Source organism: Herpailurus yagouaroundi, unplaced genomic scaffold (assembly GCF_014898765.1).
Source record: "Herpailurus yagouaroundi ecotype Mexico unplaced genomic scaffold, PumYag 163, whole genome shotgun sequence".
Lineage (NCBI taxonomy): Eukaryota > Metazoa > Chordata > Mammalia > Carnivora > Felidae > Herpailurus > Herpailurus yagouaroundi.
Genome location: NW_024412404.1, coordinates 42,520,577 through 42,539,198, shown reverse-complemented (window position 1 = coordinate 42,539,198; position 18,622 = coordinate 42,520,577). Strand labels below are relative to the sequence as shown.

At 45.2% G+C, this 18,622-nt stretch overlaps 1 protein-coding gene and 1 long non-coding RNA gene across 2 annotated transcripts in view; one reads left to right on the top strand and one right to left on the bottom strand.

The window, feature by feature from the left end:
• STN1 (STN1 subunit of CST complex) overlaps positions 1-6,335 on the top strand; it is a 66,887-nt gene extending 60,552 nt beyond the window's left edge. The window contains exon 10 of the mRNA XM_040486347.1: positions 6,153-6,335. Coding sequence (XP_040342281.1) covers positions 6,153-6,205 — 53 coding nt within the window. The 3' untranslated portion in view covers positions 6,206-6,335. The remainder of the gene's footprint in view (positions 1-6,152) is intronic.
• A 7,989-nt stretch (positions 6,336-14,324) lies between these two features.
• Positions 14,325-18,614, bottom strand: LOC121037189 (uncharacterized). The gene is made up of 3 exons (XR_005793636.1): positions 18,510-18,614; positions 15,942-16,069; positions 14,325-14,731 (listed from the first exon to the last, which is right to left on the bottom strand). It is a non-coding gene; the product is annotated as an uncharacterized LOC121037189 (long non-coding RNA).
• Positions 18,615-18,622: the final 8 nt, after the last annotated feature.

Below are 18,622 nucleotides of genomic sequence, written 5' to 3'. Positions count from 1 at the left end.
TCCCATGGGATGCTAATCCTACTAGTCTCAGGACTACCCTTGGAGAACCACAGTCAGCTGGCACAGGGTAGGGGTCCTTGAGGGACTAATGATTCTGAGAAGGAGTTTGCAATAAAAGTGGCTGAAAATTGAGAAAATTCTGGAAAGGAGAGAGTCGACAGAGTGCGAAGCCCCCAGATATGTGTAAAAATTATTCTCAATCCTTGGCTGACCCTCGAACTGTACATGTCCAGGTGAGACTCTAAGGATTCCATGGGGAAAACAACAGCTGATGACTGAGAGAGACTGAGCAGAGATTTAGGCAATTGTCCATCACAGGGAAGACAGAATTTGGAACTGAAAGTCTTACCAAGATATAGCAGTTTGGTAAACAGCTCAAACTTTCAACTGCAACCATGGAAGGCCACACTTTGATTGAAGACCATCTCTCTGACTATGGCATTCACCCTAGCACTAAGGTGAAAACTAAAATAGACCCACCCTAACAAAACCTAAAAGCAAGTTTTAAGAGTCCTAATCCAACCAGTCCCTGCCCACTGCAAGAAAATGTTCATCAGAGGAAGATAACACAGTCCAGTCTCTAGAACATATTCACAATATTCACTATACAAAAATTACTAGATATGTGAAGAAAAAATGTGACTAACCTATAATCAAGACATAAGTCAGTCAATAGAAACAGGCTCAAACAACCCAGATGCTAGACTTAGCAGACAAGGACTTTAAAATAACTTTGATAAATATGTCAAAGAGTCTACAGTAGAAGACGCATATACTGGGTGAAGAGAGGAGAAATTCATCAGAGAGCTGGAAACAACAACAACAACAACAAATCACAGTATCTAAAAAGTGCTCCTCCTGGTCTACATTCTCACTCCCAACCCAACTTTCTGCCCCAGAGGTAAACATCTGTAGTCAGGTTCTTTGGTTGTAAATGATAAGTCTTTAATTAGCTTATGCCAACATAGTGATGTGCGGCGAAGTCCACATAACCAAACTGTGGGGAGGGATGGAGTGGAGCTGGTTTAGGATCAACTGTCCTAGGGACTCAAATGCCGTGAAGATACTCCTGAAGCCCATCTCTTGCCTTTCTCTGAGAACTCGCTGTATTCTCTCACATTGTGTGCAGGCTTCTCTGTGTGGTGAGAGAGCTCTGACCAGAGGTCAGCTCTGGGTTCATGACTTCATAGCTCTGATGGGAGCTATGCTCTTCCCGTAGCATCAGTTAGAAAAATCGCAGGAAGATTTCTGGTTCTTCCAATATGGGTTACATTCTCTCTATGGACGATCACACTTGCAATGGCGTGGGGTGTTCTTCATGGCTCAGTCCTCAATTTCAACTCATCAGTATGTCCAGGGAGGCAGTTCTTTTTGGGAGGAGAAGAGTTCTTCAGAAGGAAAGAGGTAGCATAGGTGCAGTAAGTGGGAGAACTACTGTGAGCTGGACAGTCACTTCATTTTGTGCCTACCACATCCTTATCAGTTAGGTGTGAATCCTTCTACATCATTTAATATGCATTATGCAGTGTCCAGCTATGGGCTCCCCTCAAAGCAGTCCCACGTCAATGATTTGGATGCAGGTAATTTTGAAGGAACGTAATCCAAAGAAGCATGGTGGGGGTCTGGAGAAGTGAGACGGGAGAGGGAGAAACTCAATGAAGGTGTGTTAATGCACAGGTTAGCCCTTTTGGTGATCGGTGATCAATCCCACTGTACCCCTCGAGAGACTGTGTGGACACACCTCAGAATTGTCCAAGGAACGAGTTGGGGGATTTATTCACCACCTCTGGCTCCTCATTGGTTCTATGTTACTCATGGGGGCTATCGCTTCTATAGAGTACAGTCAAAGAAAGTTGTCAAATAGAGAAATACAGGTGCTTGAGAGGAGACGCTGCCATTGTTTAAGGAAAGTCCACTGAAACTGCAGATCTCTGGAATGGGCTGAGGGGAGAATGGGCAGGACACTGCCAGTGCCTGATACACATCTATAAGTCTCTATGTAAACAGAATTTGGCGACACATTACTCTGCAAAAATTAAAAATTCAAAACTATGTTTTAACTATGTTTAAAACTCAGACAACAGGGGCACCTGGGTGGCTCAGTCGGTTGAGCGTCTGACTTTGGCTCAGGTCATGATCTCGCGGTCTGTGAGTTTGAGCCCTGCATCGGGCTCTGTGCTGGCAGCTTAGAGCCTGGAGCCTGCTTTCGATTCTGTGTCTCCCTCTCTCTCTGCCCCTCCCCTGCTCATGCTCTGTCTCTCTCTCTGTCAAAAATAAATAAACATTAAAAAACTCAGACAACAATGCCCACATCCAAATGTGCTATAATTCCAAACAGGAACACATTGGTGACCACAGGGCTACTGCCTTCATTATAGTTCACTAGTCAGTCCTGCAATAACTAGTTTCTATGTTATATTTCCCATCAAGGCACTGTCCTACTATAGTTGTTAGACATGAGTGCCTGAATAGCTAATGTATATTCACGTAATACTGTCTTCAAGTAGGCTTTAAAAATTACCCTTAAAACTAGGGGCGCCTGGGTGGCTCAGTCAGTTAAGCATCAGACTTCAGCTCAGGTCATGATCTCACAGTTTGTGAGTTTGAGTCCCTGCATTAGGCTCTGTGCTAACAGCTCGGAGCCTGGAGCCTGCTTCGGATTCTGTGCCTCCCTCTCTCTCTGTCCTTCCCCCACTTGTGCTCTGTCTCTCTCTCTCTCTCTCTCTCTCTCTCTCTCTCTCTCAAAAACAAATAAACATTTAAAAAAGTTTTTTAATCACCCTTAAAATTAAAAATGGATTTCATTGGTTAAAAACAAAATATTTAAAAAGAAAATCGGAGTGGGATGAGTTTGATCAGGACCAAGATATCAAATATTCCATCTTAGACCAATTCTTCAAAGCGTCAGCCTCACTGACTGACAAAAGCAATATATTACAAATGCTCATGCAAAGACACTCCAAGGCAAGAGAGGAGGATGAGGGGCTTCTGGGGGGCTCAGTCGCTTAAGTGTCCGACTTCAGCCTAGCTCATGATCTCGCTGTTCCCAAGTTCAAGCCTTGAATCGGGCTCTGTGCTGAGAGCTCAGAGCTTGGAGCCTGTTTCAGATTGTGTCTCCCTGGGGCGCCTGGGTGGCTCAGTCGGTTAAGCCTCCGACTTCAGCTCAGGTCACGATCTTGTGGTCCGTGAGTTCGAGCCCTGCGTCAGGCTCTGGGCTGATGGCTCAGAGCCTGGAGCCTGCTTCTGATTCTGTGTCTCCCTCTCTCTCTGCCCCTCCCCCGTTCATGCTCTGTCTCTCTCTGTCCCAAAAATAAAATAAACGTTAAAAAAAAAAAAAAAAAAAGATTGTGTCTCCCTCTCTCTCTCTGCCCCTCCCAACTCATGCTTTGTCTCTATCACTCAAAAATAAACACTAAAAAAAAAAAAAAAAAAAAAAAAGAAAAAAAAGAGAGGAGGAGGATATTTAGTTGTTTTGAGAAGCCACCTTTTATGGCAATAAAAATTACCTGAGTCCTAAATACGTTTTGTGTAGTAAATTTTGCAAATTAGTTTTATAGACCCTGCCAAGCTACAATGCCATTTTGAGACTAAACACAGTGGAGCATGAAAACAAGGCTTTCCGTTTCATTCCATGGAAAACGAACAGCTTAATGTTTTTGTAAAAACATATGCAAAGAAGTCTGGTGATGAAAATGCGCTCCCAGTGCCGCCCACAAATAACACATCGCACACCAAGGAGAAGGACATACTATTAAGGAAAAGCTTAGAAAGCCTCAAGCCATTATTAGTACAACCTATCAGTAGTGGAGCAGCAAGCAATGGGCACTTTGAAAGAGCAACAGACACCACTGCCTGATCACCCCACCCAGAGAGAAATTTGCAAATGCACAAATCACACTAAAAATGCAAGCTCCTTAAGGGCAGAGCCCTGGTCTAGCTTATCACAGAGTAAGTCCTCAATAGTTACCGAATGAATGAATGAATCCAAGTTGCTTACTGTTTTGAAGATTAAGGTTATGTAGGATCTTTACAAACCAGCAGGACCAGAGAACAGACGTGCTCATTTTATAGTAAATAATGATGATGGTGGTGGAGGTAGCTAACACTTGCCGAAGATTTACCATGTGCCGACACTGGGCTGACCATTTGCTATGAATTGTTTCATGTTCATCTGACAGTGACCCCCCCCCCCCAAATAAGTTTTATTATCTCCATTTTATAGGCAAGAAACTGAAGCTTAGAGACGTTAAATGACTCACACAAAGCTTAAAAAGCTTAAAAGGTTGCACAAAGAATAATGACAGAGCAGGAATCCAAACCCAGACCCACACTTTCTGTACCATGCTTCCTCTGACAATATATGCAGTCAGAATAGCTATTGTAAGGAAGATTAAAACACACACACACACACACACCCCATGAAATATTGGCAAAAATATAGTAGTGACATTCAAATGGTAAGAAAATAATGATTGGTGTGGGGGCAGTGAGGAAGTAGTGGGTTCCATCAAGTTGTTTCTGTGCCAGAGTCCGGTGTCACATTGTCACCAGCTAGATCCCCAAGACCTGGCATTTACTGCTCACTTGCTTGTGCCCATCAAACTTTGTCCCATAAGCTCTTCTTTACAGCTTATCTCTGAACCCAGGCAAAAGACCCATGGGTATAGCATCCCGTGATAGAAACCAAAACTACCCCTCAAGCAATAACAACTGCCTGGATGAGGAGCTCCGGCAGGCTCAGGCCAATTTGAACTTAACCCCCAATTCACACCTGCACAGATGGACCATGGAATGACCCATGGAGTCTGAGAGACCAACAGTTGCCTTTACCTCATTGTTGTACTAAAATCTCCGCACCCCCTCCCAGAAGAGTGTAAGACTCATTTACATAACATACAATGTATGTATAGGCACGTTTAAAGCACATGAGCAACTTAGGCCCGCCTCTACATATGATGACAAAATTCCCCTTTCTAAATATTTATCCTAACCCTAAATTAAAGGAAGCCGTTCACTCCTGCTCAGGGAGTCACAACTTTGGAAGTTACTCCCTGTGATCTCAGTTGCTGCAAATAAAGTTTCCTTTGTGTGACAACTCCACCTGGTGTAGTTTCTAGTTGTGTCTCACCAAGGAGCAAATTCAGTGTGGTTACAATATGATACACACATCAAGCACTAGCCATTATCAAGAAGACAGCATCTTAAAATGCACTGTATGTATATACCATCTCAATGATGCTGAGGTGCAGACCTCACATGGAACCTTCATTAGACTTTTTTGGATTATTGCAATAATATGGGCAGTGAGATCTAGAATTTACTTTTTCCTTTTCAGGACAGAGCAAGATGCTGATGTGACCATTTCAAGTGAGAAAATAAACTACTCTCTATCGGGTTAAAGAAAACCTATTATTATGTAAATACTTCTTTTATTTAAATGAACTCAATTTAAATTTAATCCTTTAACTGGTACTTTTACAAACCTGAGCAGGCTGAAGCTGCATTGCAATATTGAGATTATGTTTCATATTGAGAATTTATTTATTTAAATGTTTATTTATTTATTTTGAGAGAGCGAGAGAGAGCACAAGCAGGGGAGGGGGAGAGAGAGAATCCCAAGCAGGCACCACACTGTCAACACAGAGTCCTACTCAGGGCTCCATCTCACGAACAGTAAGTTCATGACCTGAGTCAAAATCAAGAGTTGGAGGCCTACCCGACTGAGCCACCCAGGCGCCCCTATATTGAGAATTTAAAGTATTGAGTGCTTTATCTTAAGGTAAAGTGTTAACAATAACAACAAGATAAAATGTTAGCAAATGACATCCAACTTAAGTCACAGCTCTATGTTAAAACGTAATACTTCTTATTTGAAATTTTGCAAGATATGTGACACATTAAGATTCTAAGAGATCAGATTTTTTAAATAGTACCATTGAACACTTTATAGAGTTACAAAGTATATCTGAAAAGGTTTTTTTTTTGTTGTTTTTTGTTTCGTTTTGTTTTGTTTTGCTGAGCATTGAAGGTAAAATCTAGCAGAGGAACTTCTCACTGACCCCCTTGAAATGGAATCAGTTGAAGAATGTGAGTTGTTAGTTATTATTAGTCACATAACTGAAACAGAAAATTCTTGTTACTTTTCTTGCAAGCTTCTGGAACGGTTTCACTGAAGTGTCAGAAGACTGCCAGACAAGTTGCTTAAAGACTGTTACTATTTGCAAGGAATGTCTCTATGTGAATGGAGGCCACCTGATGCTGTGCAACAATTACAAAATCCAGAAACAGGTTTCTGAAGCTAACAGAAACCTGGAACGGACATCCCTAACCACCAACCTCTGAATTCTGAATGCACCTGTCAAGGTGCATTCATTGCCCCTATGGATTGATTTTATATTTTCATTTTTAATAATTTAAAAATTGTGAATATTTCAAGCACAGTTCACAGTACAGAGCGCAATATGAAAAATAAGTTCTCACCACGCAAGTTTAGCAAATATTAGCATTTCACCACATTCAATTCTTTTTTAAATTACATATATTACTACAATTACAGAATCTTCTGGGTCCCCTCTCTCACCAGAGGTAACCACTATCCTGAAGTTGGTATGTATCCCTCCTGTCCATTTGAATATTTTAACCACAGGTGTATATATCCCTAAACATATATTATGTGTAATATTGATTTTTATTTTTAACATTTACATAAATGGTATACTATACACATCCTTCTACAACATGCATTGTTTTTTTTGTTTTTTGTTTTTTTTAATTTTTTTTTCAACGTTTATTTATTTTTGGGACAGAGAGAGACAGAGCATGAACGGGCGAGGGGCAGAGAGAGAGGGAGACACAGAATCGGAAACAGGCTCCAGGCTCTGAGCCATCAGCCCAGAGCCCGACGCGGGGCTCGAACTCACGGACCGCGAGATCGTGACCTGGCTGAAGTCGGAGGCTTAACCGACTGCGCCACCCAGGCGCCCCCAACATGCATTGTTTTTACTCACCAGAATCTTTACTTATTTAGTTTTATTTCATTCTTTAAAAAAAAAAAAATTGAGGTCTGGGGTACCTCTGGGTGGCTCAGTTGGTTAAGTGTCTGACTCTTGATCTCAGCTCAGGTCTTGATCTCAGGGTCATGGGTTCGAGCCTGTGCATGGAGTCTACTTGAAAAAAAAAAAAAAAAACAAGTTTGAAAAATTGAGGTCTGTCTTCGTCAGTTCTGGCTACCATGACAAGAATTTCATAGACTGAGCGGCTTAAACAACAGACATTTATTTCTCATAGTTCTGGAGTCTGGTAAGTCTGAGATCAGAATGCTAGCATGGGTGGGTTTTGCTGAGGACCCTCCTCTTGGTTTCTTCACACAGGTGGGGGGTGGGGCAGGGGAGGAGAGAGAGAGAGAGAGAGGGAAAGAGAGAGAGAGAGAGAGAGAGAGAGAGAGAGAGAAGAAACAAGCCGTCTTGTGTCTCTATTTATAAGGGCACTAATCGCATCATGAGGGCTCCACCCTCATGACCTCATTTCCTCCCAAAGTCCCTGGCTCCAAATACCATCACACTGGGGATTAGGGTTTCATCATAAGGACTTTTTTTTCTGGGGGGTGGGGGGGTGGGGAAGGGGTTACACAAACATTCAGTCCATAGCAAGATATTACATAACACTGCCATGCTCAACTCTAGCAGGTGGCTTAACACTTCCACCCAGATCAAGATGGAGCAGCCACTGTTCTTTGTGCCCCCTCCCAGTTTATACTTCTTGGAGGCAGCCACTAGTATGATCTCTACCACCATAAATTAATTTTGATTGTTTTGAACTTTATATAAATGAAATCATATAGTAGGTGCCCTTGGAGTCTCTTTCCTCAACATTATGTCTTCAGTCATCCAGTTTGTTGTATATAACAGTTGTTTGTTCTTATCACTGGTATATAATATTCTATTATATGAATATAACACCATTTATTGGTCTACTCAGCTTTAGTGGGCATCAGGGTGGCTTTCAGTTTTGAGTAATTATGAATAGTGCTGCTATAAATACTTTTGTACATTTCTTTTTTAGTTGGACATATTCACTAATTTCTCTTGGATGTGTACTAGGAGTGAAATTACAGGGTGATAGCATGGGCATACTATTCAGAGTTGAGTAGTTGTAGCAGAGATCATATGGCCCCCAAAAAGTAAAAAAATATTCAGTATCATTTAGTTAATGAAAACTTGTCATGTGTCAGACATTGTTCTCAGCAATGGGGGTGTGTTGTGGGTAAGAAAACAGACCAACATCCTGTGCTTGTGGAGCTGGCATTCTTCTGTTTTAATAATATCATGAATTAATAATCAGACATTATCTATAGGGTCTCTTGCCTATCCATTGGTGAGAGTTTTCTATTTTCTTTCTGAAAATCTGAGCAGCGCTAACCTGTCATGTGGTAAGCAGGGTAGACAAATAACTAAGTTTTGGCCTGAAAGGGTGGGATTTTCCAAGGATCTCCTGGCACAAAAGGTCCAGTTCCTGCCATATTAAACAGCATCCTCAAGTGGAAATTACAAATCCCTTCTCACCACCGCCTCCCATCTCTGTGGAGTATTTCTTGCAGGGTGCCTGTACAGGATGCTTTGCACTTGTAGACTGGGCTGGACCAGATCTGACCCCAGCCAGCTCAGCTTTGCAAGTCAGCAGTGGTCACTCCCAGCTGCAAGGTCAATGTGCAGTAATCCACAGCCTAGAGCTATTTCCTTGGAAGGAATGATTGGTTTTAAGTAAGTTCAAACTTTTAATATGCCTCCCAAGAAGTTAACTATTCAGAAAACATCCTCCTCCTCTCCCCTCCCCCAAAATCAAAAAAAGAGAACTTCAAAAAATAGCAAACATCTGACCTCCATGAAAGTTAAAGGAAGAAAAAAAAGAAACTCTCAAAATATCTTTTAAAATATCTTTTAAGATTTTGAAGCTATATCCATGTAAGTTACTTTTACTCATAGGAAGTGTGTGAGTGACATTATCCAAGTATGGAAAACCAGGAAATAAAAGATGATTCAGAAAACATTGTTTTCAGGGCACTGGGTGGCTCAGTCTGTCAAATGTCCGACTTCCACTCAGGTCATGATCTCACAGTTCGAGAGTTTGAACCCCATGCATCGGGGTCTGTGCTGACAGCTCAGAGCCTGGAGCCTGCTTCGGATTCCGTGTCTCCCTCTCTCCCTGCCCCTCCCCCTCTTGTGCTCTGTCTGTCTCTCTCAAAAATAAACATTAAAAAAATAATTTAAAAAAAAAGAGAAAGAAAACATTGCTTTCGATCCTCGTAATAAATGCCTTACTCTGAATGTGGAGAAAGAAGTGCACATTTAGTAGAAAATTTCTTTCTCCCTGCCCTCATTAAATAAATGCTGAACAAACATTAAAAAAAAAAAAAAATAGGGGGGCGCCTGGGTGGCTCAGTCGGTTGAGCATCCGACTTCAGCTCAGGTCACGATCTCGCGGTCCATGAGTTCGAGCCCCGCGTCAGGCTCTGGGCTGATGGCTCAGAGCCTGGAGCCTGCTTCCGATTCTGTGTCTCCCTCTCTCTCTGCCCCTCCCCCGTTCATGCTCTGTCTCTCTCTGTCTCAAAAATAAATAAATGTTAAAAAAAATTAAAAAAAAAATAGAGATTTGAGGGGAACCTGGATGGCTCTGTCGGTTAAGCATCTGACTTTGGCTGGGGTCATGCTCCCACAGTTCGTGAGTTCGAGCCCCATGTTGGGCTCTGTGCTGACAGCTCAGAGCCTGGGAAAGTGGTTTGAATTCTGTGTCTCCCTCTCTCTCTCTCTACCCCTCCCCAGCTTGTGCTGTCTCTCAAAAATGAGTAAGTGAACTGGGGCGCCTGGGTGGCTCAGTCGGTTAAGCATCCGACTTCGGCTCAGGTCATGATCTCATGGTCCGTGAGTTCGAGCCCCGTGTCGGGCTCTGTGCTGACAGCTCAGAGCCTGGAGCCTGTTTCAGATTCTGTGTCTCCCTCTCTCTCTCTGCTCCTCCCCCGTTCATGCTCTGTCTCTCTCTGTCTCAAAAAATAAATAAATAAATAAATAAATAAAATAAAAATAATAAAAAAAATAAATAAGTGAACATTTAAAAAAAAATAGAGATTGGAGGGGGCCCCAAAGTCTTGGTTTTCCCTTGCCTGATCCATTGTTTCCTCTACCTAGTTCAATTCCGCGAGGGAGGCTATTCTTTTTGACTAAATTCCCATTTGTGGAATAGATACGTGAGTATGGTGCTCACTCAGCAGAATTCCTGGCACAGCACACAGTAGGGCCTTACTAGACAATTGCTGATATTACTATGGTTATTGTGATGATAGCTAAAGGGAACTATTGATATTGACTAGACCAGCCCCCATATATTATAGACTAGAAGAAAGTCAGAAAACTGAGTAGCACCACTGTCCATCCCCCCAGTTCCACAGGCCAAGAAACTACAACTGTCCTTAGTACATCTACTTCCCTCATCCCTGACCAACCAGAGGCCACTCTGTCTCCTCCAGTTCCCTTCACTTCACCCCAAGACCATCATCCTAGTCCAAGCTCTTGTCACCTCCTGTATACCACTGCAGAATTTCTAGCTGTCCCCTTCACCTACTGGGCCCTTCACCAGGATAGTGATCCTTTTAAAAATTTAAAAAATTATTATTACAGAAGGATGTGTGTGCTATAAAATTTTTAAATTTTTAAATAAATTAATTTTGAAAATTTAAGACTTTAAATTTCCATCCCCAGAGATTACCGCCATTCATACTTTGGTGTATGTTTGTCTCACCTTGATAACATTTGTCAGAATTATAATTTTACATTTATTTGTATGCTTTTAAAAAGCATTTATTCATTTTGAGAGAGACAGCAAGCAGAGGAGGGGCAGAGAGAGAGGGAGAGAGACAATCCCAGGTAGGCTCCTGCTGTCAGCGAGGAGCCCAATGTGGGCCTCTATCTCATAAACCGTGAGATCATGACCTGGGCCGAGATCAAGAGTCAGACGCTTAACCGACTAAGCTACCCAGGAAACGCCTGTAAGATTTTTAAAACAGTGTCTATCTTCCCTAAAGGTGGTAAGATTTTCTGAGGACAAGGACTTTGGTCTGGTTTGCCCCACGTGTACACAGCCCCAGTTCCTAGTGGAGTGGGGGAACATGTTGGTAACTTAAATATTCATTGAATGAATAAATAAACAAATGAAGTCCCTTTAAAAGTAAACAATAACTTAGTAGGCATATTCTGGGGTGTATGGGCCACTCGTTATCAGCCTTGTTTCTTAGTGGGTTAGCTCTCCAGAGTCATGTTTGTAATAGATAACTCCACCCCATGATAATTGTGGACATGTGGTGGACATGTGACTCAAGCTAAGCCAATGAGATTGTTTTTCCTGGGAACTGGGATCTGGACTCCAGAGGCAGCCAGTGAGTCTCAGGTGTGTCTGGAATTGAGGGAGTGGTGGATACTTGGGCACTGGGGGGCCCTTGCTATGTGGGTGAAGAAGCAGAGAAACATGGTCTGCAGACAGAGAAGAATAAAATAGAACACACAGTACTAAGCAGAGATAAGAGATGGAGAAAATGAGCATGTTCTCAAAGATTTGCTACTTCCTGGTTCTGAGAAGCCCTGATGTCTATGGATAGGAGCAACCACTGTATATGGGAAATAAAGAACCCTTTTCTTTTTTTAGCTGAACTAGTTCAATTTCTAATATTTGTAAACCAGAGTCTTAACTAAGATATGTGCTATTCATATATTAGGCAGTAACATTAATCAAAGTGATCATAGTAATCTGCCTAGGGCAACACCTTGTTGACAGTCCAAATCCCAGCCAGATTCGCCTAGGTGCGAAAATCCAGTCTACTAAATAAAGTCTACTCTGCCTGCTCTAGCCTATTGGGTAAGCAATGAATCAACAATGGGGTTATCTTCTGCTTCAGACAGAGAAGGCAGGACATAAGCTGGAGCCAGACCTGAGTTTGAGTCTTGAATCTTTCACTTGAAATAGACATATGAGTTCAAAAAGGATGAAGAACAGTATTTTATGACATTTCTGAATACAAAACTGAAAAAAAAAATTGGGGGTCAAACCAAAACCAGACTCCTATTTTTTGTTTTTTTGTGGCTTCGGACTATTTAAAGAAACCACCTTTGAATTTCCCAAGTGACTTTTTTTTTTTCTGTTCTTTTGGTCATCCAGTGGCCAACTTAGGGTTTGTCAGCTTCTGGAAAATTCAGGGGATTTTGAAAAAGAAAATCTTTGGTGGTTTATGGTCAAATGGAACTATGCAGACTGATCTTTTATACAAGATGATGCTAGTGACCCCAACCAGGCAGGAATACACTTGAAGGCATGCTCACTAGTTGAGATAGATATATGAAACCATCCATACTCTCAAACTGAGGCTCTTAAAACAAAATGCCCTGGTCTGGGGACCAGATATCTGGGGTTATAGAATAATACTTTTTCCCCACTCTGTGAATCAAATTATGTCCTTGTCCACTTTGGCCATCCAAGTTATTGGATTTCCCTCTGGTATTCCAGGGGCATGATCATTTGCTAAGTTTGGAACTTGAAAGTGGTTCTATCAAAAAATTCTGCTGCGTAAGAACCCTCACCAGAGTCAAGGCTAAGACAGGATACTGAGACTCTCAGTGACACCATGTAAATAAGCCTGTTGAGATTTCACTGATATACTTACTGTGTTGGGTGACAGAGAGAGGTGGCTTCCCCTACCTGCTGGTTTGGCAAGCAGGAGGGGCCTGTTATTATTGAACAGTGGGGCTGAACTGATAGGGCAATTCTGGCACCTCATCCCGGTCCCATTCCACAGCAACCAAGGAAAGGAGAAGTCTGGCCAGCAATTTACCTTTCTCTGGAGAATATAGAAGTTGGCCTCAGTGTCTACTTCAAATTCAGGAGAGACCATCCTTAAGATACTCCCCAAACATAAGACTATTAGGGCTGATCTGAAAGAGAGAGAGAGAGAGAGAGAGAGAGAGAGAGAGAGAGAGAGAGAGAAAGGAAGGAAGAAAAGAAATAGAGAAGCAGGAATGCCCTGGATGTGTATAGTCCATATATTGGCAGGTCATTCATACCTGGCCAGAGGTCGGCTGAGGACTGACTGTAAGGGATCCCTTAGGGCCAGCTGCTGGAGTTAAAGGTGCTAAAACCACTTTGGCCAGGAGGGGGCCCCAAATTTCACTCAAATTTACACATCCCTGGGTAAGAGTCCACTTCTACCTCACTTTACTGTAGTAGTTTTACACCATCAGATGGCATGGAAGGGACCAGAAAGATCATCAGAGACCCAGAGGTGGGAAGTGATGTCAGTGTCACAAGGCTGGATGGGTTGTGGTTGAGCCGGACTAGAAACCAGGTTGTATAAGCCTTGCTCCAGAACTCTGTTCAGCTCTTCTTAGACATCACTTTTATCATCAGCACCTACAGTTATCTGTTAAGAGCTCAGAAATGTCAAAAGACAACTATTTCTTGAGTGCCTGGAATGTACATAGCCTTGCGTTGGATGGGGTGTGTATGGCAGGTGGCCAGGGTGCAATGGTGGGGGCAGGGAGGGAAAAGGTGGTGCCAGAGTCTGGAGAAGTCCTCCAGACCCTCACAGGCTTCTTACCGGTTTGGGAGGCACAGCCTAAGCACAGCCTAAATTAACGAGCAATAAAAGGTGTTGATCGGTGCTCAGTACAGTAGCAGTGGAGCTGTCATAGGGCAATGTATGATTAGTAACCAAATGCGTGGTTAGCAACTGCCATAAACTTTCTGAAAAGGAGAGGGAGCGGTACTGGGCCTTTGTTTAGCACTGAACTGTTTTCAGTGCCTTCCTGTGGTTGTCTCCCTTGGGGTGGTCATGAAGACTACATGGCAGAGGAAGCAGGGTGGGCTCTGGGGTGGGATTTCCAGGGAGACACACATGTTCCCTGCCCTTGAGCGGCATGCTGCCTCCATGGGGGTCGAGGCAGCCAGTGTGATGCTTGTGTGAATGGAGCATCGGAATAAGGGACTCGGGGTTTAAGGGAGAACACCATTCTGGATCTGCATGGATTTGTCAGTGCACTGAGCGTGCTCCTTCAACAAACTGTTCTTGCCTGTGAACAGGCTCCTAGGCGCGGGGGAGGAGAAAGATTGCTGGCCTGGGACTACCTAGCTTTGTGGCAAGGGGCGACTTGCTTAGTTTTTTTCTGCCTTAGCTTGCTTTTCTGTAAAATTAGAGGGATAAGGAGCTTCTTGGATTCCTCCCAAGTGGAAGATTCTTTGTTCTCAAATACTTACAATGATCTGTTTTTTTGAAAAATCAGATGTTTAGGTATCAGTTTGCATCTTTATTTTGGGTCCTCTTTTATCCTTACTTATCCTAAACTTTTATTTGGTATTTTTATAATTTTATGGTGAACTCACACAATGTCCTTGGATTGAAGTCATCCCCAGTTCATGGATGGAAGTGGCAAAATAGGGGTTTACTGAATCTTCTCCAGTGCTGCTAGCTCCTCAAGCAGATGCTGTCCACACAGACCAGCCAATGTACCTTCTATGTGCCAGGCATGCTGTGGTATTGAACAGGTGGGACACAGTCCCTTCTCCAAGCGGCCTTTGTCCAGTCTCAGTCATTTCTGGGGAGCTCCAGGCACTCAGTAAAAGCGTGAAGAAAAACGCCTAAAGCATTTTGGGGCTCCTTCTTTGTTGGGAAACAGATCTGTGTGAGTTTGAAATTATCCTGGCAAGAAGAGAGTTGTACCATTTTACACTCACAGCCTCTTGAACATACAGCCCCAGGAGGGAAAAAAGATTCCCCCCTGCCCCCTGCAGGTGTAACTTACTTCTGCCCAACTAATAATTCCCAGAGATCTTGGTACCATGGGGTTGGGGTGGGTACCGCCACTCAGTTGCTCCCTTTAATTGAGGTAATTCGGGAGCACAAGGGGAAGTTGGGAGTACTCACGTTGTGTGTAAAGACCTTGAATTTAAGGGGAGCCTGGGAGGCTCAGTCGGTTAAGTGGCCGACTTCAGCTCAGGTCATGATCTCACGGTCTGTGAGTTCGAGCCCTAAGTCGGGCTCTGTGCTGGCAGCTCAGAGCCTGGAGCCTGTTTCAGATTCTGTGTCTCCCTCTCTCTGACCCTCCCCCGTTCATGCTCTGTCTCTCTCTGTCTCAAAAATAAATAAATGTTTAAAAAAAAAAAAAAAGACCTTGAATTTAAGAAATGTCAGGTTGTCCGGTTTCTTAGGCTGGCAAAAGGCCAATGCCTTGTAGGCAAACACAAAGTCATTAGGACAGTGGGGAAGCATGGAGCCTTCCCTCTGTCCTCCAGATCCCTTGTGTTTAGAGTTTTGTTCAGTGTGGATCTTAGTGCAGAAAAAAGATGGTGAGTGGGAAGCCATTAGTGCCTCTTTGGTGAGCTGACTGCTCTGATTCAAAAGGGGACCCAGGACAAGCCAACTGCCTTTCTCTTCTTTCTCTCCAACAGTTGAACACCAGCTCTCCTCACCAGGGGCTTCTCAGGCTTAATTAGCACTTCCAGAATGCCTTGAGGTCCACAGAGGAAGCGTGGCTGGGTGCCATTATGAATCCTTTTACAGTGAACCCACAGGCTGTCTTGCTTCATCATCACAGGCCCTCCTGGGTTCCCAGATCCCAGTCCTTCCTTTGAGGGGAGCTCAGGGCTGAGGGCCTATCCAGGTGTACCTTCCATCCCCATGGGGAACGAGTCTTGCTCAGAACAGTGGCACCTTGCCTCCTGGCTTTCCTATCACTGAGCATCACTGCCAGATCACCTTCTCCTAGGACACCTGCTCTAGCATCCACAAGGTTTTCAACATCTCCGATACAGAAGCCCTGGGCCTAGTGTCAAGACTAGTCACAGTCTGGATGTCCCACACCCATCCTTCTCTCGATCTCCTTCTCCTGTGCCTCGCCCCCTTCCCTTACCCTTGCACCTGGTGGACACTGTCCTTCTGGTCTTCTGCCTGTCTCAGCTGGTTCAGGCTTCAGGTTACACATGTTACTTCTCCTCACTCCATCTTTTCTTCTTCCCCTGCTCATTCATTCCACAGATTCTTTTTTTCTTTTTTAAGAGTTAAAAAAAAATGATTTATTATTGAGAGACAGAGACAGAGCATGAGCATGGTGGGGTGGGGCAGGGAGAGAGGAGGAGACACAGAATCCGAAACAGGCTCCAGGCTCTGAGCTGTCAGCACAAAGCCCGACGCGGGGCTCGAACCCACAAACTGCAAGATCATGACCTGAGCCGAAGTCGGATGCTTAACCAACTGAGCCACCCAGGCGCCCCTCGCTCCACAGATTCTTGTGCAGTGACTAGTACTATGTACATGGCACCATGCTTGGCTATCTGAGGAATGCACAGGAGTATAAGATGGCTTACAGCCAGTCTCTGTGCACAGGGTGCTTTCAGAGGGAAAAAAAAAGCATATTGTGGACAAACACACATGTCAAGACAGCTCAGGGCAAGTGCTGCTGGCCTAGAGGAGTTCAGAGGAGGTGTTCCAAACTCTGCTATGATGTTCCAATGGTGTTCTGTGGTGTTCCGAACTCTGCCCATCCTCCAGGGCTCAGCACAGAGACAGCTTCCTCCATGAAGCTCCCCTTGACTGCTCTACGCCTCCATTTTCTGATGTCCTAATGTACATTTTATTATATACAGGCTTAATGATATCCCTGTTTCTCAACTCTTTGAGGGAAAGGATAAGCATATTTCAATTAGATTCAGTTTTCAGTTCCACAGATATTAATTGAATTCTTTCACACTCTCTTCCATCTCTTAATGTCTTATAAATGAGCATAGAATAGGTGCATAGTCAATTTATTATTCATTTTTTAAATATCAAAAATCCATACCAGTTAACTATGAAAAACAAAGAACCCAAAACAGTTCACAGGAGTAACTACTGCTTAGAGTTTGGAGTATATGCAGGCAGGAATCTTAAAAGACCATTTAGTTTGGCACCCACGTTCAACCAATGAGAACATTAAGGTGATTCTAATACCTGCATGAAGTGATTTGCTCAAGGTTAAGTATTTAGATAGTGTCATCCCTTGGTGTTCTAGCATCCTTCAGCGAGAAGGATGGAGGAATGTGGGGTACTCTGTACCACGCAAATGTGTGAATAATCTTAGATTGGCGCATGGGTTCTGACAGTGCAGGGAAGAAACTGTTAATACAATAAGGTCATAAAACTCTTGGTCCTCATTTCAGACGTTTCACATTGGTCTATGCTCACAAAGCTTTATTGTGTTTGTGAAACAATAGAATTAATTGTGAAAACACCACCTCTTTAAATATTTGAAACTAGAATGAAAAAGAATATTGAAATCGACGGGGGGAGGGGAGTAAACTGTCCACGGATGGACAAGTGCGCAAGTCAGAGAAGTGGTGAGAAAGGGGCCAGTGATGAGCAGGGGTGAAGGGTGGGGGGGCCAATCTGGTGCATTTTCCCTCCTGTGTGCTCCCTTCCCTCCTGGCCCGCCTGGGGAGGATTCCAGGGGGAGCCCCGGGCTTAAGGCCGGGGTGTTATGCAGTTTTGTAAGCTCACTGGTAAATGATGTCACGGGTTAGTTACGCGGGCCCAGATCGATGGACAACTCAGGCATTGGATCGATCACATTTCCGGGGAGAATTCACCCTTTGTGACCCGCAAGGGTTGGGGGGGGGGGGGGTCAGGTGATTTATCAAAAGAGGCTCTGGCTTGAAGGATTTAATGCCGGCCCTTTCCCTATTCCGGTCCCCTCCTCGGGGAGCCTGGGCAGTAACAGCGGGGTAATAAACTACTTTTCATTACAAGGGTCTGGGGATATGAGTGGGAGGGGGACGTAAAGGTGGGGACAAAAAGGCACAAATCCGCTCCAAGACGGAAAGCCAGGATGGGGGCGCGCTGGGTTCACTTCCCCCGCCCCTCCTCCCTCCAAAGACACCTCGAGTTTCTGCGCCCGGCGAAGTAGCCCGGTGGCGAGTCAGGCCGCTGGCTGCGCTCAGGCTCGGTGGGGGCGCGCCGGCGCTCCCAGGCCTCTGGGGCCGGGCTGCAGCCCCCTCCTAGTCGCCCCGAGCCCCTCCCCCGGGCCCGGAGCCCCTCCCCGCGCTCTTCCCCTCTCTCCCCTCCCCTCCCTTCCCTTCCCTGCCGGCCCGGCCCTGCCTCCGCCTCCTGCGCCCACAGCCTCAGCCAGCGCCGAGCCCCCCGGAGCCCGAGCGCGGCGAAGGGGCGCCGCCAGCCCCTCCCCAGCGCGCTGACAGCAGGCTCCGGGGCCCCCGCCCCGTCCCCTCGCCGGCGGGACACACCCCCGCCCCTCCTCCGCTCCGCCAGTTCCCGCCGGACCCACCGGGCGGCGGACGGCGGAGAGAGCGGGCGGGCGAGGCGGAGAGCGGCGGCGGCGGCGGCGGCGGCGGCGCGGGAGGGAAGGGGCGCGCGGCAGGCCCACGGGGAGCCGCCCGGGGCGCAAGGAGCCCGCGTGCCCTCCCGGACCGTCCCTGTCCCGGGGCCGTACCTGTGGGCGCCAGGAGCCCCGGCGGCGACGCGGGGGCCGGAGTGTTGGGTGGCCCCGGGACCCGAGAAGCGGGGCAAGAAGCGGGAGCCGGACCGGGATGAGAAGGTGACGCC